The sequence below is a fragment of the Corvus moneduloides genome, chromosome Z, assembly GCF_009650955.1.
Source record: "Corvus moneduloides isolate bCorMon1 chromosome Z, bCorMon1.pri, whole genome shotgun sequence".
Lineage (NCBI taxonomy): Eukaryota > Metazoa > Chordata > Aves > Passeriformes > Corvidae > Corvus > Corvus moneduloides.
In genome coordinates, this window is record NC_045511.1 from 67,679,159 (window position 1) to 67,702,557 (window position 23,399).

A 23,399-nucleotide genomic window follows, 5' to 3' on the forward strand; every position below is an offset into this window, starting at 1 on the left:
TTTCTTTCTTTCTGTCTGTCTTTCTGTCTTTCTGTCTTTCCTATGTAAAACTCCCTATTTGGTTGGGCTTTGTTGGTTTGATTTGTTTTTCCTGCTTTACATATTTTGTGTTTCAGTGGTGTGTTCTGTTTTAAAACAGAGCAATTTCTCAAAGAATAGGAAATAAATGCTGCAGTTTGTACCATTCACTGCTATGCCTATGCAATAATTTGGGACTCAGATAGTAAGAGCTTCATAAACTGTTCCTGTGAGTGCGAACTCTGGTAATCCATGTTGTGAAAAGTCTCCCTTTAGTTGCACTTAAAAGCTGAAACTAGAAATATCAGCCAGATATCTCTCTAAAGGAGAAAAATGTAGTCATGAAACACTTTGATGATGAGAAGCAAGCAATTCTCATAACATTAAATCACTACAAATAACAGAAAGTAAAACCACTATCATTATCCTTTATGTTGGTTATGGCTACTTTTTTAATAATACATTTTTTTATCATGTTTTTCCACAGTGTTGCCAGATGAGAGAGAATTTCAGTATGCTGCTAAAATGAACAATCTGGATACCATGGAAAAGCTGTTTAAAAAGAATGTTAATATAAATGCTGTAGATACTGTGAGTATGAAGTGCCTGACACATCACTGATATGAAGGGTGACTCCTTGGGGTTGGGTGGTGGAATGCCAGCATGCCAGCAGGCCCCCTCAGCTGCAAGGTGGCGATGCTGCAGAAGTGCCCTCTAGGACCTGACAAAGAATCATTTCATGCGGACATTATGGACATTAGGACTTGTGCAACATAACTCTCAGGTTTCTGCATTTAGCCAGTAGTCAGGGTATCACACTGGGAACTAAGGACTTCTCAATTGTGCCCTTGCTCTAGTATTTCCTCAGAACTCTTTGGTGACTAATTTCTCCAGTTCTCAATCTTTCTGAGTGGGATGACCTCACCCCACAGTCACTTCAAGAATGGATTAATGCTGCTAGCATTACAAATTTCTAGAGAGAAGTATTACTCTTTGGTTTGCATGGAACCATGGGAGCATTCTACAATGTCCTCTGGCTCCAGCCTGAGCTCAGAGTTCATATTACCCTGGATAAACGAAAATGTATTTCTTATGCTGACTTCAACATTATGCCTAAAATCTGAGGATGTATACTTCACAGTAGCTAAATACAGCACTGTGTTCCACATGAGAGGTAGTTCAACAGCAACGGAGCAGTCATGATATTAATCTGGGAGTTTTGCATAACAGTGTGTTCTCAGTGGCTACATATAAATCATCCACCCGTGAGTATCCAATGTTACTTAATTCTGGGTTCTGAAAAAATTTGCTTCCCATGCCCACATGCATTTTCATCCACTGGGGAATTTAGAAGATAGTATGATGCATTCCTTGATTTGTTTGTGAAACAGACAAAGAGACAAACATTTCTTCTGAGTACACTCCTCTTGAATACTGAGAGTATCAATTACATTATGCTCTGAGAAGTCACTTAAAAACAGTTCTTTCTTCCTTCTTGCTTTCCAGAATTCAGGAAGTTAAACTAAACACATTTTCAGTCCAGTAGTTTGAAACTTTACTCTGTCATCCTTAAACTAGACCTATAGTATGAAAGAGTTACTAGCATAACTTCAGAGGTGTTGTGCTTTCATTGATTGTCCTAATAGGGATGTAGCTTATGCTGGCAAAGCCATTCTTTTTGCTAATGTTGGTCATTCCTGCCCCTGTACTCTCAAGCCAAATAAGAAAGCTGTCAGAAGGTGAGCTTTTTGACAGTACTCTTTCTGTATAAGAGGCTTTTTTCTGACATCAACACACATCATAAATCCCACCTTTTTATCCTTTTGATACCTATAGCTGTAAATTTAAATTTATACATTTAAAAGTCAGGTGATCTGCAGAGAAGCTAAGAAAACAGATCCAAACTGACTTTTAAAATTAGTTGGTTAAATCTCTTAGACATCTTTGTATGGAAACCGTCAGTGACTTATGTTAAACCTAGTTATGCCCACTTTAATTGAAAGCAAAACTCTCTCCAATACAGTTTGATTCAATTTAACAAATCCCTTTAAAATATATACCACTAATTACTTTATGGAATTCTTCCTGAGGAGCACTGAGCCCATTCGCCTCTGTAAAATTACTCACTGTTTGCAAGGTGGTAGCTTTCATTTACGTAGATGATGACTCAGTCTGGGAACGTGACTAACACTGAGTGAGGGAGAAATCTCGTCTTGCATTGCAGAGGTTTAATCAAAAGGAAGGAGGATACCAAAAGCCAATCTAATTATGTACATATAGCCCTCAGCTATTCAAATCATACCATGCAATAAAATAATAAACAAGGGTGCTCCTTTTAGTGCATGCATCTCCTCTATGCAGTGTTTTACTACTTAATTCCACTTTGACATTTTGATGAAGCGACAATACTATGTATACTAACAAAATCATCCTGTTTTTACAAGAATTCTCTAAGATCAATACCTAAATTCTATCCAAGGAAACAAAACAAAATATGTAGATAAAGACCAAGTGTGAGTGTTGAAGGAGAAATATGAAATAGTATGTATTAAAAGGTACATTTGGTAATAATCAGAGAATTCCAAAATTCTGATCACCTGCACAGGGAAAAGAAGTGTATTACAGACCTGACAAACAAAGCTTTGCTTATTCCAGCTGAAGCGCACAGCATTCCATTTTGCTGTTGCGGGAGGCCATGTGTCCGTGGTGGATTTTCTTCTTCATCACAAAGCTAGACTTGACATGGCAGATCAGGTAAGCTGGCTTGTTGTGATTCACATGTATAGGAACACCTTTGGGGAACAGTAAATGTAGGTATTTTTCTTGTGCTCCCAATTGTTCGAAATCAAGAGCTTGCACTAAAAACCTCCTGTTTTTCTTAGAACTGGACATATTTATATGAAAAAAGCATTTTTAGATGAAAAACACATTGCCCAAAGTTTTGTCTAACTTGAATACCTGAGTGAGCATAAAGCACCTCCCTTGGCCAGGTGGCAGTGCTTTGTCTAATACAGCCAAGGATATTATTTGCCACATGCTCCAGGAGCACACTGCTGACTCAGTTCAACCTAGTATGCACCAGGAGCTCCAGGTCTTCCTCTGTCAAACTGCTTTCCAGGCAGCTGGCCCCAGTTAGTACTGCTGCCTGGGTTTGCTCCTCCTCAGGTACGGGACTTTGCATTTCCCCCTGTTGAATTTTGTTATGTCCTTGCCAGGCCGTTTCTCCAGCCTGTCAAGGTTTCCCTGGATGGTAGCACACCAATACAGTCTATCAGCTATTCCTCACAATTTCATATCATCTATAAATTAGCTGCAGGTACATTTTGCCCATAATTCAGGTCATTAATGGAGATGTTAAATAGCATTCCCAGGATGGATGCCTAATGGGCATTGCTTGTGACTGGTGTCCAGCTGTTCATAGCTTGGAAGGTTTTACAGGTCAGACTTCTGGGCCACAGCCACAAATTTTGCCCAAGCCCAGATTTATCTTATTGCCTGCACACTGAGTAGATGTTCCCTCCATTGTTTTCCACTGCAATTTCTGCAAAATCAGGAAAGACATCGATAAGCTGGAGTGGGTCCCATGCAGAGCCTCTAGAATGATTAGAAGTACAGCACATGGTATATGAGGAGGTATTCTAATATCCAACCTAAACCTCCCCTTACACAGGTCCATGCCATTCCCTCTGGTCCTGCCAGAGCAGTGGCTGCCCCTCCTCTTCCCCTCAAGAGGAAGTTGTAACTACAATGAGGTCTCCCCTCAGTCTCCTTTTCTCCAGGCTGAACAGACCAAGTGACCTCAGCTGCTCCTCATCCTTCCCCTCAAGGCCCTTCACCATCCTTGTGACTCTCCTTTGGGCACTCTCCAATAGCTTTATATCCTTTTATTGTGGCACTCAAAACTGCCCCCAGCACTCAAGGTGAGGCTGCACCAGCATAGAGTAGAGCTAGTCATATATTTTTTAAGATATTAAAAAAAGGGGTTTTTTTCTCCTATAAGAGAAAAAGGTTTTACAGAATTTGAGAGAAGAGAACCTTAAAAGGGGCCTAAATGGAAAGTTATGGTGACTCATGGAAATGTAGTCATTACATATTATCACCTGAAACGTCATCCGCCGCACCCAAGACTATCTATCTTGATGGTTTCTGGAGAGAGAAAATAATTTCCTAGTAGGACTTAATCCCCCCATCTTAAAATGGGATCAGTCCTTCTCTAGGGATGCCAGACCTTCTGTCAAGAAGAGGTCAAACATTTAGCTAGGTCTTGCTCTATTCCATTTAGCTTAATTTAAGTGAGATTAATCCCACCCACACTGTCAAGTGTTAATACTGCTCTTCTAAAAGCCTCCACATTGGAACCTACTAATACACTGAATCAATCAAAAAGATTTAAAGAAATTTCGCTTGAGGTATTTTGGTGGTAATTTCTGCCTTTGTCATTTTATTTGAAGCATGGCCTGACAGTGGTTCATCTCGCAGCTTGGACTGGAAATCTGGATATAATGCGAAAATTAGTTAAAGCAGGTGCTGATCAAAAAGCTAAGAATGAGGTTTGTTGATGACAAATTTTTACCAATCCTAAACATGTTTATGTTGGAAAAAAATCACTTACTGACTGATTTACCATTTTTCAGGAAGGAATGAATGTTCTGCACTTTGCAGCTCAGAGCAACAGCATTAAAATAGTTGATTATTTCCTCCAAGATCTTCATCTGAATGACTTGAACAAACCTGATGGGGTACAGTGTGTTTCTGTTTATTTCTTTGATGTCATGAGGCTTTTGTTTTGGGGGAAACAATCTTGACTTGGGGAATTTCAATGAATTTTAATTTATTGACAATTAAATATACTTTTAATTACTGACTTGGATACTGAGAAACAGGTAAAAGAAACAGCCAGAAAAGCATTTAGGAGCAACATCTCTTTTCCCTCTTTGCCCGTTTCAGTTGGACTGCAGACACCCTCTCCTCTGCTGTCCTTGCTTTTGCTGCAAGTGGTGCTCAGTCATGGTGAGGCAATGGGAGGCAGAAGAGGTTGGATTCAGTCCACAGTGGATTCCTTTTTTCCTGCTCTTTGTTTCTTACCATTTTCCTCTGCTCCAGAAGGCTTCTTCCATGGGCTGGAGTCACCTTGTGGGTGTATCTCCCGCTCTGTCTCCTCCCTTGCATCTTCTTGTGTCTCCTGCTGTATCTCCCCTTGTGCATCCTCCGTGCCACATTAGTGTCCAGCCATTCTTAAACACATTTTCACAGAGGCATGGTTCTATGATGGGTTGAGTGTTGGCACGTTGTGGGACAGTGTGACTCAGTTTGGTCCACTGTGGAGCCAGCTGGAAATGGCTGTGTGCAGCACAGGGCAGCCTCTGACATTTCCCACACAGCTCATCTTCACAGACCCCTGCCCTTACCAAAACCTGCGAGTTATGGCCAACATGGCCATGTTTCATCAAGGTAGAACATAGAACTATTTGCAGCCATCCTACAGAGGAGCACTGACTCTCCAACCGTGCCTTGTCCTCATCAGGTTTTCTGTGTTTTTATTTTTAATTCCAACAATGTTGGGATCTTGCTTTGAAACGTTACGTAACTAAGTCAGATATTTTATCTTTACATGAGGAAAACTTGTTCTTGTGAGACCTGGCACCAAAAGAACAAATCTCCTGTATTTTTTTTCTGAGTTTCTTGAATTTCATTGACCCAAGAGTGCAAAATTCTGAATTCTTTTTACACATGACCAGTCTGACAAAACAGAGTTAATTTAACAAAGCATACCTTTGAAGTTTCAGGCCTTGGAAAAGAAAAGGTGAGGAAGCACCTTCTCTTTGCTGAGGTTGTGTCAAAACTCTCTATTAGGTGCATACATTTTTTTTCCTAGGCATTTCTGTAGGTTACTATAAGGCATGATATTAAGCCATTTTAACTGGCTGGTTATATGCCTTCGTGTCTAAACAGTGGTATGGTTTTGTGTCAATATAACTTTCTGCAGTTGAGTTTGTAAATGGTTTGAAGAGTTTTTGTTAGTTTCAATACCACCAAAACCCCTATACAATGTACAGTGCTAAATTCAGGCCTCCTGGATGGAACTTCTGAGATATGTCAGTTTTGGTCTGTGTTTGCAGAATTTGGATCAAACAAGTTAACCCATGGAAATAAATCTTGCAATTTCTTTGCTGCCTGTTTCTGAGCATTAATGACACAGTTATTTTGATAAATATTTTCAGACTGAGAAAAAATAGGATTAAAAGATTTTGAGTGTATTTTCCACTTTTTTACCATTTCTAAACAGTTCTTATTTATTTTATTCAAGATATGCAAGATGTATAATCTGTTTATTTTCACTAAGTATATTTATTAATTACTTCTCTTCTTCTATTTATTGACTATTGTGTTAATCTCCTTAGCCATATAATATGTAAATTTTAATGTAGGATACACATACACATATACATGCCATATATCCAATAACTAGAAGTAAAGTATTTCTACTTTCTGTAACACCATGTTCCTTTCCATAATTGTTTTCTAGAAGGGTAGAAAGCCATTTCTTCTGGCCTGTGAAAAAGGCCATGTTGACATGATAAACAATTTGATTGCTTTGAAGCTATTTACATCTGAAAAAGATAAGGTAAATATTTATTTTTCACGGAAGTACAACTACAAATGTGCTTACAAAAGATTATTTTATTTCACTGTAGTTATTATACAATCAAAATATCTGAATATGTTGCATGGATGCTACAGTGCTGGTAGTGATATATGTGACCAACGAACATAAAAGGATGATGATTTTTTAGTGATAAAGGGAAGACAGTGGGATGATTGCCAGGAGACTTTTCCATACACATTCATAATTCATGCAAAGCAAGACTAGCATATGCCTGTATGTTGAGAGACGTGGGAAAGCCTGGTGGTAAGGGTGTCAGCCTCTGTTCTGGGAGATTGTATTTCCCAGTGTTGCACTCTGTTTGCCTGTGTCTGTGTGTCACTGCCTGACCAATTTTTCAAAGATGTTTAAATACTTCAGGTTGCAAACAAACACCTCTAAATTCTTTTTCAGAGGCACCTTAACACTTCAATCTGATTGAGTTTTCTTTGACACTATATTTTAAGGTATCTTAGTAATTTTCAAAGTCTGCTCATAAACTTATTTTTTCTTACTTGACTATTTCTGGAATGAGCAAGTTACTATTTCTCTGCATCAGAGGCATTTGAAGGACAAATACATTAAAAATTGTGAAATTGTCAGATACTGCTTTTACAGAACGACATAAGTGCATGCTTGGGAAGTGATGTTGGTTTTTTTAGTATTCTGGTAACAGTTTAAAAACTTCAGTGCACCCAGAGCTCTGCTGTGCTAAGCAGTTTATCAGCAGAGGTTGAAAGATAGTATTGTCCCAGACATGTAGCAGGTTAAAAGTGTAAACAGCACCAGGAAGTAAATGCTGTGGTCCTGCAAATTAGCCAGGACAGAAACTCATCTCTTAGGTCATTAAACCAAATCGCACTGTAACCATTGTTCTTAAAAAGGATTCCTGCTTCTTCCCACTCAATGCTGTGAATGAAAAACTGTTCTGGACTCTCATTTTTCTGAGGGTTAGAATTCTTCTCCTAATTTTTTTAGCCATTTTTATATTATTTCGTGTGCTAGCATTTTCTTTGAGTTCAAAACCGCCGCTCTTCCTGAAGTTGTTCTTTGTTTTTATTTGCTTGGTGGTGTGGTGTTTTGGTTTTGCTTTTGTTTCTGTTTGGTGTTTCTTAATTTGCTGGAGAGAAATTGCACTGATGGTGACAAAGATCAAAGATTGCAATGTTGATATCAAAGATTGCAATGTTGATATCAAAGCCATGAAAAATTTCTATACGCTGACCTAGGCTTTTTTAATCTTTAAATCAGTGGTCTCTGGGGCTCAGTGTAGTTCCCATCCTTGTGGGAACCAATACCTGAAGTTTCAGTTTGATTCGTTTGTCAGGAGTTAGAATTTTTGCGGGTATACAATGAAGTTTTCAGACAACCAACTAGATCAGCAATGTCACGTCTGCATACATGGGAAAAGGCCCTTTTCAGATTAGATCGAATCTTGGAACATGCTGTGTGGAGCTTTTTGTTGGTTTTAGTTAATGTCTTTACTTTATTCTGGGTTTTAAAATATATTATTTGACATCTTAATTTCAAGGAGGGAAATACAGCACTGCATTTAGCAGCCAAAAATGGTCACAGTGAAGTTGTAGAAATTCTGCTTGAACAGTGGGAGGAAATAAATGACCTCAATCAGGTAAGTAGGCTGAAACTGTTGAAAGAAATAAAGTTAGAGATTTGAAAAGTTTTCTAAAAAATCAAATTTGAAAGGAAGAGAAGTGGCACTGAGGACACTTCATTAGTCTTGCTGGTTTCCTAGTAAATTTGCATCCTGTTTCCTTGTTCCTTGTCCAATTATTAACCTCCATTATAATAAATAATTAACCTCCATTAACTCCTTCAATGTCTCTTCTTCTGTCATCTATTCCTTACACATATCCTCTGCTGCATTTGGCAAGCCCTTGCATAACTACTGGTGGAAGAAAACAGAGGAAAGGCCTTAACCTCCCTTGTTTTCTGTCATCCAGCATTTTTATCCACATGATCCCATTCCTTTTAACATCCCACTTTTAACATTTCTGGTACTTTTCAGCCTATTCATTGAGCCAGTTTGACTTGCATGCCAAGCACATACCATCACATGCACCTCAGCAAAGGGGTCTCAGATTTGTATCTTGTTCATCTGAACTCAGTTGCATGCACAAAGCTGGCTGCAGACACTACCTACCCAATTTGCTTTCCCGGGTTGGTGTTGGTGAGCTCAGCCAGCATATTTGTTGGTTGCATATTAGCTGAGAATGTTGTATCCCTGAGTTAATGCACTCATGAGCTTCATTTTAAGGCTTAAACAAGGAGTGGAGGAAGGAAATGCACACTAACTGCTCATCTCGGTGTTCTTGCTTTGCAAGGGTTCGTGTCTCTTCTGTTTCTTTTGTGGGGCAGCTGGAACAAACTGGCAAGGTAGTTTCCTTTGTTGAATGCCCACTGTGGGAACCTGCCATGTGGCTGATGATTTGCTCTGCTGGGCCAGTAGGCAAAATGTCCAAGGCCCTCTTCTTCCTTTATCAGCAACAGATTGATGAGTTGAGAAGTTCTCTCTTATCCAACTTCTCTGCTGTTTTCAGTTGTGAGGCACAGGAGCCTCTTTGAAATATGGAGCCCTCATCTTTCCAAGGCTTGTCTAAGAATGTCTTGTCTAAGAATCTGCACACAAATCTTGTACTGCTTGTGCTCCTGTCTTGGCATGGCTAGTGGGGTGACCTTCCTGTCCAGCTGGAGATGTTCTGATCTGGATATGAACAGATCTCTCTTTCCATAGCATGAGCAAAGTACTAAAATATATTCAGTATACCAGAATAATGTCAGGATTTTAAGCAAAGAAAAATTAGGATTTACTGATTCTTTTGTGATTGTTGAAACACCAGAGTAACTTTCATTAAACCTTTGTGTATGTTAGGTGTTGAGAAACAGGGATTAGATCATTGTGTAGCTGATGTAACCTATTTTAGAGACTTGCTGTGGAGACGTGGAGACTCTTTCAGTGTGAAAAGATTTGAAATAAATATGAAACAGGATTATTTCTGCTAAAAGTTCTTCTTATAACTGGCACTTGGGGTTGCGAATTTGTCAGAAATCCATGGCAGTGTACTGACAGAAACTGAAATGCACTGTATGTACGAACGTGCTAGTGGTGTTGCCTGGTGTTGAATGGCAAAAATTCAATTGTTGAATGGCAACAATTGCTGCCCACCACCTTTCTGTCTGTGCCTCTTGCTAGCAGTCTTCTTTGAAAAGAGCATGATTAATGCTTATGAAATAGTTTTCTGTATTGTAAACCTTACTGTACATCTGTCCAGATAAACATCATCTGTCACTTAACTGTTGGTGAGTTGCCATGTCATTCAAGAGGTAACTTGGGACCATTCAGGTTGTGTTCTCTTGGGTCCATCTCTCCTCTCCTGTTGAGCTGGATGAGCCCAATGGAGGCTACCAGATGTGTTTTGTGTCTCAGTCTCATTGTCTCATGTCTTAAATTGGAACAGACATTTTGTCTCTTTTGGTCTAGAATGAAGAAACTCCATTTTACTTGGCTGTTGAAGGAGGTCATGAAAAATGTGCTGAACTCTTACTGGAGGCAGGGAGTGACATCAATGTTTTAACTCAGGTATGTACACAGTATCTCTCCTAGTGGGATATACTAGACTGTGGAAAGGACCTTATTAACTAAGGATATTTGCTCTGCTTTTTTTTTATGAAACTGGGAAAAAAAATAGAATGGGGAATGTGGAGAGTACTAACAGAATAAAACCGATATGGAAGAAAAATAGCATTAGATTTATTTGATGGGGTACTGTAGTGGAGCTTTTTATTTCCTCTATGCCCACTAGTACCACATATGACTAGAAAATGTAATCAACTAGGATAACTGAAAATCCTCCTTTTTGGCAGTGTATGTGACTGATCTGATGACAAACATTTTATCTACATCTGGTTCCTGAACTTTGGTCCAAGTCATATCTGCTGAATGGCCTTGGCTAGCCTGCTGCATGAAGTTTATGATTACAGCAGAATGAGAACTTGTTTGTTTAAGCAGAATTATTTTCTAAGATGTTTTCTATTAATTTTTAAAAATTTATTTCCTATTAATTTATATTTATTTTTCTATTTATTTATTAACTATTCTATGGATTGATTGCTTAATACAACTGCACTTGCTTGGTAAAGGTCTAACAGACTAGGAGACATGCTGGCATCGTTGTCCACGGCACAGTATAGATGATGATGATGCTGATCTGTCTCTTTCTTAAGAGAAGTTGAATGGTGCTATGGGATACTGGTGTTCTTTAGTATGTGTGTTGTGATATAGTAAAAATGGGAATTTCCTTCACTGTTTACAAAAACATCATACTAATTGCTGATCCACTTCATTTTGTATGATTTTATCAAAGGGTTTTATTGGTGGAGGGGATACGAACACAAATTTTAATGCAAGATTACCCTATATTTATACCTCTCTTTAGTACTGTTCTTTTTTGCAGCAATAAAAATGTACGTTTTTCTATCTATCAAATTTCTTTCAGAACAATACCAGTGCTTTGCAGGTTGCAATTCAGAATGGACATCTATCCTTGGTTACTTTCCTTATTGATAAGAATATTGACCTGATTCCTAAACCCGAGGTCAGTGTTTACCAGAATAACTCTTCTGCTGCTGCTCAGCCTGTCCTGTGTTTCCTTGGGAATTCAGACAGCTGAATGAGATTGAGTAGTTCCTTGAATTTTTTCCTATACACATTATTATTTAGTTTCTAGATGTAGTTTGGCAACACACACAGACCAATAGAGACAAGGTCCTGTTGCTGAGTGCCTGAGCAGGCTGGTGCAGTGCAGAGCAGACGTGGCCAGGTTAAGCCAAGGGCCAGGCACTTGGAGAAGGGGAGCAAAGCACCCTGCTTGAATTTAGCAGTAGTAATGTAATGCTAGTAGTAATGCTATGGGCAAAGGATAACTAGAATGTAAATAAACACTTCAGTGCTTTCACCCTCTGCAGGTAAATGCACCCTCATTGCCTTCAAAATCTGCATGCCAACATTCCTTGTGATTTAAAAGGAAAGAGGTATTTACATTATCCAAATCCTCTCAGTTTAGATAGTACAGATATTTGAGATTTTCTATGAATAGGAAATTATTTTCCTCTTCTACAGTACAGGATGAAAATAGAATCTGGACTTCATGACTTATGCCATGATCACTGGCCTCTTGCAGAAAGCTATCAAGGAATAACAATTTGTGATGTGCTTGAAATATTTTAAAGGTTGGGCAGTTGTTGCACTGCTTGTCCTCAATAGCAGAAGCAACTCATAAAATTGTAACTTACATTTTGAAAATATTTCCAGCACAATGTTACATAAGAGCTTGCTTTATTTTTCTGTAGCCCTGAAGAAATGGCTGTGTTTTATAAAGACGCTGAACTGGTGCCTGGCACCCATGAATGGTATTGGTAGGGAATTATTCTTTAGCTGTATTTTATAAGAAACTGATCAGTCACAGGTTCAACATACAAAGTGATCTTACCAATCTAGTGTGGATTTTGACTGGTGTTGCATCTGTGCCCTGGTTATTTTAATAAATAACCAACTCAGATAAAACCTCTGAATTTCTTACTAGCTGTAATTTGTCATATTTTATAAATATGACAGCAAGTCAGTTTAGTATGAGGAGCATTTCCAGCAGCAACATGTGACAAGGGTTTGTTCCTGGAAGGTAAGTTTTGACATCTGTTTACCAAATACAGAATGAGTCTGTCTCCAGGCTATTCAACAAAGGGCAAAGCCACTTTTCTGGGGGGGTAGGAACATTACCCTAATCTCTCTGTTGTCAGGATAGCAGCATATCTCAGGTAGGAACACTAAAGAGGAGTGCCTTGTGGCATTCCTAAGTGGTGGCACACTGATGCACACCCAATGCAGTCAGCATTTCCAGTCTTCTCAGCTGTATTTGTTTATCCTCTTCTTGTGGGTGTTGCAGGAGCAGGCTACCACCTCTGGTACAACTCCACACATCCAGGTGTGTTTTCTGCAGTCTTGAACCTCTGCTGGAGCATGTCACCTTTGCAAGGGGTGGGCTTCAATAAGAACCTCTTTCTGGTTTGCATGAACTTTTAATAACATACCCAAGTATAACAATTTATTATTTTCCCTCCACAGCAGAAGAATTCCCCTCTCCATTTAGCAGTTATCAGTAATAATCTACCGGTAGTAAAAAGCCTTTTGGATGCCAATCATGACATAAACTCCTTAAATCACGTAAGAAAAACTGGGAATTTACACAGCTTGATTGATAAAGCAGAGATTATGTGGGTTTTGTTTGAAATTTTTTTTTCCTTATGATACCAGGGTACAAAAAAAGAGGAAGGAAGAGGCAATTCCTCTCTAATATTTTTGTGTGTGTACATATGTATTAGTCACTGGTACATGCTGTGCTAATACTGTTTGAGCAAGATAAGGATAGTACAATGCTGTATACTCAGAAAATGTTTGGGTAATGTATTGTTCAAATGTTATGATTCAAGTGTAATGAATGACAGAAACGTCTCATTGGTATTGGCTTCAGAGGCAAGCCCAGTGCAGAACTGGGCTGGGAAAAAAATTTGGCTGGAAAAAAGTTAGATTTTCCTTAAAGCAACCCACCGTGTGGGTTTAAATCTGTGCTTAAGTCTGTGACCAAAACAGTGCTGGTAAGACACCAGTGTTAAAGCTGTTGCTGAGCAATGCTTGCGCAGCATCAAGGCCTTCTCTGTTTCACACTCTGTGCCCCCAGGTGAATTGACTGGGTTGCTCAGGGAGCTGGGAGGGGACACAGCTGAGCAGAGGTGAGCAACACAGCAAGACTGAATGACAAGGTCACGGGTCTCTGTGATGCCATCAGTGAGAGTGTTCAGCTGTTAGCTGAAAGGATGGTGGTTTGAGCCCATCCACGGACAGCTACATCTATCTTCCTCACCTTAACCAGGATTCTTTGGCCCTGATTGGTGTCAGTGGTCTTTGGAGGCCTGGTTAGTTGTTGGCCAGTTTGCTGTGCATCAGATCAGTTCACTGTAGACCATATCCACAACTGACATGTGCCATATTTACTTTGGTGCTGCCATGCTTAATCCTGTTTTGCTGTAAAAACCTCCTATAATTGTTAATGACCACCTCTGCTTTTGCTGTGTTGTCTATCACTTTGTACTGCTTTGCCTGGTGGAGTGATGATAAAAGCACTGGCTTGTGCCTGGTCTTGTGTTTTAGGCCCTACAGTGCCACTGTCTGCATACTCAGGTAACCATCTCATGGAGAAAATCAAAAATTGCACCTTTTCCTTTCCCTCCTTGGAGAGGCGCTTTGTTGAGAAAGGAATGAATAGCGTCTACCCCTTCTTCTCCCCCAGGACAGGTCTCTCCCACCTTCTTGTAACACTACTTGGTTCCTTGAATATCCTCATATAATCACACTGTTCATACTAGTGTGTGTTGTGAGCATGGGTTTGATTATTGTGAATAACAATTAATTGGGAATGCCACACTGGGATTCACCCGGAGGCAGTCAATTCTCAGGTAGTATTGTGTGTGGACAGAATTGGACATGTGCCTGGGGCCATTAGTGCCTCCAGTAGTTTGGGATTTCATGCCCTAGCCGGAATGTAGTCCCAAGTAATTCATATACCATCTGAAGGAGGGGAGCCTTGCCTGCCCTGATGAAACACAGGGGTTTTTAATGTTGTATTGGGCCTGGCCCTTGCTAATGAGCTGCCATCCAGTGCCTCAAAAGAGGATGAGGGTTTCCTGATCAAGGAGCACACAAAGGGACACTGAGAAGGTCTCCTGCTCTGAAGCCACCCATATGGACACTGAAAAGGTTACTTAGTTGGAGGTGCCACACTGTTGCTTAACCAGAGACCCAGCCCTCAAATACAATAACTGTGCCCGAGCTCCAGGAGAAATGATGGAAGTAAATGTTGATTTGGTTAGAAAGAGAAACAGCAGCTCTTGCTGAGGGGCAAAAGGGGGAAGATTCAAAAGAGGACAGGAAAGGGAAAAGACAAGAATGACAACAGAGGCAAAACTACCTGGCGTCCATCTCTGAATGACCTCTTAGGTAGGCAGCAAGTGTTCATCCATCAGCAAGGTGAGCACACTGCTACCTGACTGCTCCAGTGCTGGGAAGGTAGGGAAGCTCAGCTGCTGGGGTCCATCTCTAGGGACTAAGGGATTGCCAAAGGGATCAGAACAGAGGCAGCCACTCATAAGTCTCTGGAGATGGCTCTTACTGAGCATGAATGCAAAGTGTCTCCTCAAAGAAGATACTGCAAACCAGCAAGGCAAGTAGACTACCACAGAAGGTATCCAGTATCTGAGGGAGTGGTGGTAGAGGTGGACTACAGTGACCTGGCCAACAACTAGGCCTCCAAAAATCTCAGTGATATCCAGTGCCCATGGTCCATATGGCAGCAGATTGTACAGAGCTCGCAGACACTGGCCCCTGACCATGACAGACTCCAATGGTCCAACTGTGTACTGGCCAGCCACCTGTGGCACTTCAAGGAGAATCTATCTTTCCCCTCCTCATCAGTGTTACATCTCAGCTGTGGAAAGACTGTCCCAGCAGGTCTGTTGAGTCCCACTGTGGGCACTGTGGCTCCTTGTTAGGGAAATGCATCCCGGTTTCCCTCATGACATGTAGGGATGCTCACCACGATAGTGACAAGGATGAGTCTTTGAGAAATCTGTGGTTCACCCCTTCCCATTGTTCATTTTATTGCTAGAGATTAATTTATACACATTTTTGTGGAAGTCGGAGGCTGTCATTTGTGGTTGGAGTAAAGTATGACGGTAAGACTTTCTGGTCACATAAAAGAGAATTCTGTAAATTTCTACAACACGTCTTTTGGAAATGTTTTGTGCTTTTGTCTCTAGCTTGCCCTAAGTTGCATACAGTAGGTACTGATGTATCCCTAAATTTCTGCAAGAAAGAAAGTAGGGTGTATGGCTAATATTTTATTTATAGGAATAAAAAAGTAAGGTGTGAGATCATGTGATCATAGTGTAAACTATAAAATTAACTGATGACACTTCTAATGTGGAACCTGAGCTTGGTGCTTCTTGGAGTGCAAACTTTTAAGCTAAGATCTAAAGGCCAAAAGGTCTCTAAACAGACCTACAGAATGTAAACTTGCAATGTCAGAGAAGCACAGGCACAAAACACTCAACTTAGAAGGATGATGTGTCATAAAAAACATACTATGGAACATTCCCTTATGTGCAGGACTTCCATAATTACTCCATTATTTGCTGCTGGATTTTCTTACTCTACTTTCTGAAAAAGGATAGATAAATAAATACATAGTTAGGAATATGTAGCTATGTAGAGACTATACAACCCTCCTTTCAGACCCAAAGTTTTACTTGAAGCTGAATGCCCCTTTAGCTGTATTTCTTGTTAATGGTTTGGCCTTGTTTAATGGTTTTGGTTTGGGTTTTTTTGTATGTGTGTTGTTTAAGGTTCACTGAACCCATTACGGAGCAGGTAGACTTCAGCTATATATATATCATAATTTTGTGGTAGGGCTGACTAAAAAGCTCTGTTGTGGATGTGGCATATTGTAATATTCAAAATTATGGATGTTGAGTTGTCTTGGCATGAATTTCAGCAGAGAGAAGGTTTCTTGAGAGGATGAGATGGGTGTGGGATGGTGCCAGTCGCATGAAGACCTCTGTCCAAAGCACCTTGCCTTGAGAGGGAAGGGAGGGGGAGAGAGAGAGAGAGAGAGAGAGAGAGAGATTGTTAGTTTACAGCATATTAGAGGGCCATAACAGCAACTCTTTCCTGAGCCAGCTGGAACTTCTGCCTGGCTTTCCTGCAGAGATCCCATATGCTGTCTTGTCTGCCTGAAACAAAACCGGCAGATCTCTCATGATTTCCCTCTGTTCAGTATTTTCTCACCAAGGTCACCTCTTGTGAATCTATTTTAGATTCAGCCTTTGAGCATGCTGCTTCTAGCAGTGAGTTTGAGTTAATGCATATATTTGGTGTCTTTAATTCCAGAGGCAGGAAACCCCTCTACATCTGGCAGCTGATCTTGGCAATGTGGAGTTGGTGGAAGTGCTGCTGAAGTCAGGCTGCAATCTCAAAACTGTGGATAAGGTAAATTGCATTCCTCACACATCTCAAGATTACACGATGTTACTTTTTGGTTTATAATCTTCCTTATAGAGGTGCATAAAGCACATGTTGCCACTTGTGTTTGCTAAGTAAAGCTAACTACAAAGGAAGTCTCCTTTTAATATTGCTATACTTGCAGCTTGCAGAGATCTGAAATGGTTTTGTGAAGAGCCGTAAAACTTCCAAGCTCCATGGTTCGAAGGATAAACACTGCTTCCAGAGACTTTTCATGGAAAAAAAGGACTAGGCTTGCAGAGAGGAAAATGGCCTGTGGGTGCTGTAACTGTGTACCTGCAGCCAGACTCATTGCCAGGGGAGATGAAGCTTCACCAACTGCAGTGGTGGAGAGCTTGTCCTTTAGCACTCCGGGTCATCTGACATTCCAGATCCATTCAGATGGATACTTAAACCCTGAGATGATGTTCTGCCTGGAAAGATAGAGGCAAAAATGGCAGTGGCTGGAAGAAGTACCAAAGCAAAGTTGCTGGGGAAGTGCTTTTGAAAGGACAGAGTATCAAACCCAGTATTTACAAATTCTGCTAAATTACTGCAAGATTGAGTTTCCCCTTTTACACTTTTACCACTTTTCTTGATTTTCTGTATGACTGAGTTGATGGATTTGATGTTTATTATGAGCAAAATCTCACCCTTTCATATCTTTAATAAGTAACTTCCCTGCACAAAACTGTCCTGATGAGAAGTGAAGCTTTATGGACTAGGATTGTCTTGTTTTGCCCTAGCCTTATATGAGGCCTGGGGCTCTGAGGGTAGGGTGCATGGTTGGTATGTTTTGGGAGGCTGAGGTAAGATGCTGCATTGTAGTTAAGCCTTTCCATTTAGAATCATGCCTACACTTGCCAAAGAGCTGCAGTTCTCATAGGGGTCAAGCCAGAATGAATCTCATCCACTTTAAAGAGTACCTCAGCCACTGGAATATTTTTTCAACCTATTTGTATTCCAAGGGCAGACCCAAAAAATCACTTATTGCCTATGACTTTAGGCACCTACAAGTCTTTGAGCGAGAGAGTGCCCTCATATTACAGCAACACTGGTAGAGCTCAGGACTTGTTATGAGAATTTGGCTCTGAACCAGTACAAGTTCTGGTACAAGCCACCTTTCTGCATTGGCTTTATTTCTTGGAGTAGCTTTTTCCTTGCTTATTTGCTGGATGACCCCTGAGACCATGCCACTTATGGGGACATATGCGAGTACAGTGCCCTTTGAACCGAACTGGTGCTGATATGCCAAAAACATTACTGTCCTTGCTGAACAGTAGACAGGAAGAAGAGGAGCCTGCTTTGATTGCACAGTGTTTTCCTGGCCTCCATGCCCTGGCAGCAGGAGTCCTCAGTCTCCAGAGAATGTCATGCATCTGCTTCTGTCAGAGCTCAGGGAATGCACTCTTGGGAGCTCTTCTTTCATCCCACCTGCAGATAAAACTGTCTTTGGTTGTGAGTGATAGGGCACAGAGAGCTCCCCATATGCAAGACTGCTGTGCTACATGTGCATGCAGGATGCCAGCAGTGTCTGCTCTACCACAGGGGTACAGAAACACCCCCTTTATCCACTCCCTCTCTCTCCCTCTGGGAAATACAGAGCACCTCTCCAGAGGTGTGCCCAAGGAGCTCTTGTGATCTCTGGACTCTTCACATATAAAATATGCCTATGCCTAAAAGATTTAATGCAATGTAAATTCCTTGGCTTCCAATGTGATGCTTTTCTAAAAACAGGCTAATTAGAATGATTTTGAGCAAAGCCAGGAGCTAGAACTCAAAAGGTGTATATTAGGGAACTTTATACTATCTGGAGAGTTGAAATACGTTATAATTTAATTAATGAAACTTCTAATTAAGGGATTGGCTTATTTTAGACCTAATTTTCTAGAATGCCTGGCACTTGTTATGTGGAGAACACGCAGAATACTTAAATCCAAGGCAGTTGCACTCAGTGCAGATCTGCTGAAAAAAGACAGTTTCAGAGAAAACCCTTTAGAGCCACCGTGACACCTGTACATCGACGTGGTGATAGGAGAGATGGGTTCAGGTAGACTGAGCAAACCCCTGCAGCTGCAATTAAAACAATGGCTTTTAGTAACTGTGACTTCCTCTATACCCATGAAGCATCATCCTGTAGTTGTGCTCCTGTCAGCTGTAATGAGAAAGTAATTCTCCTTTCATTCTGTGAGCCACCTTCTCTTACCATCTAAAACAAGGCATAGGTTTGCCTTTTAAGTTGGAGATTTCCAACTTTGCCAGCCTATCCATCTGAGATGCCAGTTTAACCCTAGCATGGGAATGGACTGTATTTGTGGTAGCTTTCAGCCTGTGATACCTGGGCTTGCATGAACTTGGATGCAGTAACTGGAGAGTGCAAGCTGGTATGAAGTACGCAGCAGTCTGAGTGCAGGTTTCTGAAAGCAGCTGTACCTCACCAAAAATTCTTTAGTGGGGAGTTCAGAGTGGGGGAAAGTTGACCACCTCTGCGCTGAGGGGATGCAGCATATGCAGAGCATAGAACTTTGATTGTAGCTACCCAAAAGCCATAAAAATGGTAGTAAATAGATTTTTCTGTAGAAATAAAAGGGGATGGGGCTCTGTAAACAGTTCCTGTGTTTCTTCTATGACATACTTACCCAAGATAATGTTCTGATTCACTGTCTCTGCTTTCAGCATGGAAAAACTGCACTAGCCACGGCATCAAGGAGCCATCATGCCCTCATTGTAGATATGATCATTAAAGCGGAAAGGTATTATGCCATGAAACAGGTAAGAGGCATCTTTCATTACACTCAAGATACCTAAGGGAAAAGCCAGTTCTGATTTTGAAGTGCCTTATGGCTGAGGTGGTTCCTTTTGGCAGGCTGCAAGACTGGCCCTGATGAACTAAAGTTAGGATTGGGAATGGAAAAGTCTCTAGCCCATCCAGGTTTTACTCCTGACTAGCTGTAAAACTGTAAGCAGATCTTTTTTCCTGCCTGGTGCTCTACACATAAAGGAATGGAGAGAGATCTAAGCCAAATCCATGATGCCATCATGTGCTGTGCCATCAGCACCATGGCTGGGATAACATTGGTTACACATTGGATAACTTTGGTACAGTAAAATCTGCCGTTGAAAAATAGGCGAGTGAAGATGTCTGTGACTCCTTTGCTAGCAAGGGCTCAGCTACTTCAACAAGAGCTCCCTCTTCTGTTCCTTGCGTATTAATTATAAAACCATATCAATGAAATACAAAAGAACTTCACAACAAGGGTGAAGGACATGGCTTAGGTTGTCTGAATTTCTCACCTTCTTTCCCTAGTTATTACTTAAATGTAAGCTGCATAGTGATGGGCTTCTCTGGAGTTTTGCAAGTAACTGCCATACGAATTTGTGACTTCGTTCTCCCTCCTGCTTCCTGCTGAGTTAGCCAAGTGTGTAAGCATACTGATCCTGTCCCAGAGCAGGCACAGGAATTAGCCAGTTTTATCACCCTACTCCTGCCCTGAGTGGCCAAATCCATGACACCTAGTGTTACAGGGCTGGTAAATAACAGATCTAGATTTATTATTGCAAAAATGCCGCCGCAAACACCCTGTATTGTGCATTTGATTTGCATCAGTTCAGCTGGAGCTGTTAGGTACATCATGGTTTCTTTTTGGCTTAAAGAGAACCACAGAAGATGTGACAAGTCAGACAGCAGTAAACCCATAATGTTCTCAACCTCTTGGCATTGTTCACTGAATTTCCTGAAGAGAAGAAAAGGTGTTAAGTAGATGCTTTTCTGCAAAAGCACCAGAGATGTTGGGAAATACAAACATAAGTGTTTGTATCCTGTTGCCTGAAGCTGAGAGTGCAGCTTTTTGAACAGCTTAAATCTTATGGGTATGGAATATGATGCTGTTCAGGTGGTGTTACCATACATGGAACTACAGCATTTTGAACCATTATTTTAAGGACTGTCTTTTTCTTACATTCATCTGACTTATCATTTGTGACAAAGCATTAGTTAAAGGAATTGCCATGTAGCTGAGAGGAAAGGCATATGACATAAAGTGTGAGTGTCTTCCCTCTGTTTGCCCTTTTTTTCTATTTATCATTTCTACCCAACCCTTCTCTATCATTGTCCAGGCTGGGTTAAACTGGATTTGAGGGCAGCTGTTACCATCCCACCTTGCCATTGCCTCAAAACACAATTAGCAGCAAAGAGCAGCTGTGCTGCTGCAAAGGGTTTCTTTTTTTTTTTTTGTTTGCATGAGTTTTGTTTTGTTTTAAATTAAGCATCACAAGAAAAGCATCTAATCAGAGAAACCCTGAAGCTGTCCTGTGGAATGTCCTAATTACCTTGCACGTGTCAGGAAGCATGAAATAAAGTCTGCATCAGATGAAGGGAATCAAACATACATGACAATGCTTAGTTACTGAACTGAGACTTTTTTTTCTCTCCGGGTCTCTCATAAGACTAGGAAATAACACTGCTGTATTTTTCTGTATTTAATTTGGAATGAAGCACTTTATGCTTAGCATTTTTAAAACATGGCATACTGCCATTTCCTTTTTTGCTTAGTATCTGCTTTGTAATCCTCTGTCAAATTCCTAAAGAAATTTTTTTCCCTTTGAAGATTGATTTGAAACAGAACTAGTACATAAACATAATGAAATACAGAAAGAGTTGGAGTTTACCTAACTAGGAATGTTCCCTGGGCACTGCTTAGCTAGGGCTGAAATCACTGATTGACATGGTTTTTGCCAAGGTGCCCAAACAAGAGCTAACCCCAACACTCCTGTTTCAGGTGAACCATGCATACAGTAGCAACATCACTTTTAATCTGGAGGCTAAAATCCATGTGGTTTTGTTTTCTACCTGATTTTACTTATGCAGGAATGACACTAGATCCATGTTCAACACATATGTGCATATTGGTGTTTAGACACTTTGCTGATTGGGGGTCCCCATGATAAGCCTAATGGCTGATCCTGCCAGCAAAGGATCTGGAAGTCCCCACTTCAGCCAAGTGAAGCTGACAGGGTGGAGGAAGGAACAGCTTGAGCAGGTGCTGTGCCCATGCTGTCTACCCTCTCCTTGGGGAGAGATTAGTGCTTTGAGAAGCAAGAGATAAGGGTAAGAACTGTACCTGAAATCCAGCTGTGTTCTAAACACGATATATAGACAGGGCCAAGCAGCACAGCAGTGCTGGCACAACAGTTGCTGTCACTTTGCTTTTGCGTATCAAGTACCAGAGAAAGTGCGTTGTTTCGCAATTAACTAATATGTAGCAACACACAGAGGAACTCTTTGTTTCAGTTCTGTTTCTAGGATCCATACACAGTTCCTGTACAGGCACTGACCAAATCATCTGTCAGTAGCTACATCTGGCTGTTCAAGACATGGCTCACTGAGCAAAGGCTCCCAGCTCTGTTATAAAATTTATCATCTGCTTTCTTTTTCAGACACAGCTAGCTCATAGTGGTAATAGGTCAGACTTCAGTGTGTCCTTCAAACAAGATCACAGTACGCAGACCAAGCAAATCCGTTCTTCCCTTTGGAATCTAGCATATACCCAGTTAAAACCCTGTGAATGGAAAAAACTTGCTGTGTTCTGGAAGTTCACAGATGAACAAATTAAAGCTATTGAAGAACAGTGGACAGGTAACAATATCTGAATGGCCAAACATAATACATAGGATAAAAAACCTCACAAGGCAGTGTTGCTTTATAAACTATGTGAATATCACATAGTGAAGGGGTACAAGCCTTGTCCCTGGTTCCTGGGAAGCAGTGCTGTAGCAGTACAGGACACTTCTGCTCTTCCTCCTGGCTTGAAGGAACCTTCCTCTTTGGAGATCAAGACTAGAAGCCATAAGCATCATAGAAGGGTCTTGCAGGTCATGCTGCAAGTGAGGACCTGGGGAACCTTATGACATAGAAAGATTTTGCTCATGGTCTGTCTGCACAACTGCCATGAAACAGGAATTTCTGGTTTCAGGCCTCTCAGGTGCTGGGAAAACAATTGTACTTGTTACTACTATTACAGGGTGTATTTCCACAGCTTGGAGAAAAATGAAAGGAAAAATTATTTTTAAGATGTATTAGGTGTTTTTTATCTCTTAACAGTAGTGTTAGGATAAAACGTGAATTTTTTTAAAAGCTTTTGTAAGCTTCAGTCTTCATTTTTCTCCTAGATAAGAAAGGTAATAAGAGCGAATGAGTAAGTTCAAAATCTGTTGGAACTCTTGAAGTGCAAAAACACAGAATACACTGTTTCTAGCATATTGAGCAAATACTTTGTGTATTGCATAGGGAAAAAAAGTTACAAGGAACATGGAAACAGAATGTTGCTCATCTGGTTACATGGTACACTGCTGGCTCATCAGAATCCTGTTAAACACCTATATGAAGATCTGGTGGATGCAGGATTTCAGCCTTTAGCTGGTAAGTTGACACAGAGCACATTGCAGTGTCCTCTGTGAGACTGCAGTGCCATGCCGAGGTCCCTGCTGGCGCTGGGGAGCTGTGGCCAGGGCGGGGCTGGAGAACACTTTCTTATTTTCTGGGACTGCCCTTCCTGAGGGGTGAGGCTCCTTGAGAAAAAGGATTTATGTCAGACTTGAGGTTTCTAAAGGAAG

The 23,399-nt window shown here is 40.8% G+C and overlaps 1 protein-coding gene across 9 annotated transcripts in view; it reads left to right on the forward strand.

Annotated features, from left to right (window-relative positions):
* Positions 1-23,399, forward strand: part of ANKDD1B (ankyrin repeat and death domain containing 1B) — a 28,387-nt gene that overhangs the window by 3,526 nt on the left and 1,462 nt on the right. The window contains exons 2-14 of one of the 9 annotated variants that reach the window (XM_032096561.1): positions 506-609; positions 2,674-2,772; positions 4,470-4,568; positions 4,653-4,757; positions 6,545-6,643; positions 8,193-8,291; positions 10,161-10,259; positions 11,176-11,274; positions 12,804-12,899; positions 16,677-16,775; positions 19,464-19,559; positions 22,224-22,422; positions 23,074-23,205. In XM_032096561.1, the coding sequence (XP_031952452.1) occupies positions 506-609; positions 2,674-2,772; positions 4,470-4,568; positions 4,653-4,757; positions 6,545-6,643; positions 8,193-8,291; positions 10,161-10,259; positions 11,176-11,274; positions 12,804-12,899; positions 16,677-16,775; positions 19,464-19,559; positions 22,224-22,422; positions 23,074-23,205 (1,425 nt within the window). Of the gene's footprint in view, positions 1-505; positions 610-2,623; positions 2,773-4,469; positions 4,569-4,652; positions 4,758-6,544; positions 6,644-8,192; positions 8,292-10,160; positions 10,260-11,175; positions 11,275-12,800; positions 12,900-16,676; positions 16,776-19,463; positions 19,560-22,223; positions 22,423-23,073; positions 23,206-23,399 lie in introns of those variants that run through there. The other 8 variants (XM_032096560.1, XM_032096558.1, XM_032096567.1 and 5 more) reach the window with 8 other exon arrangements.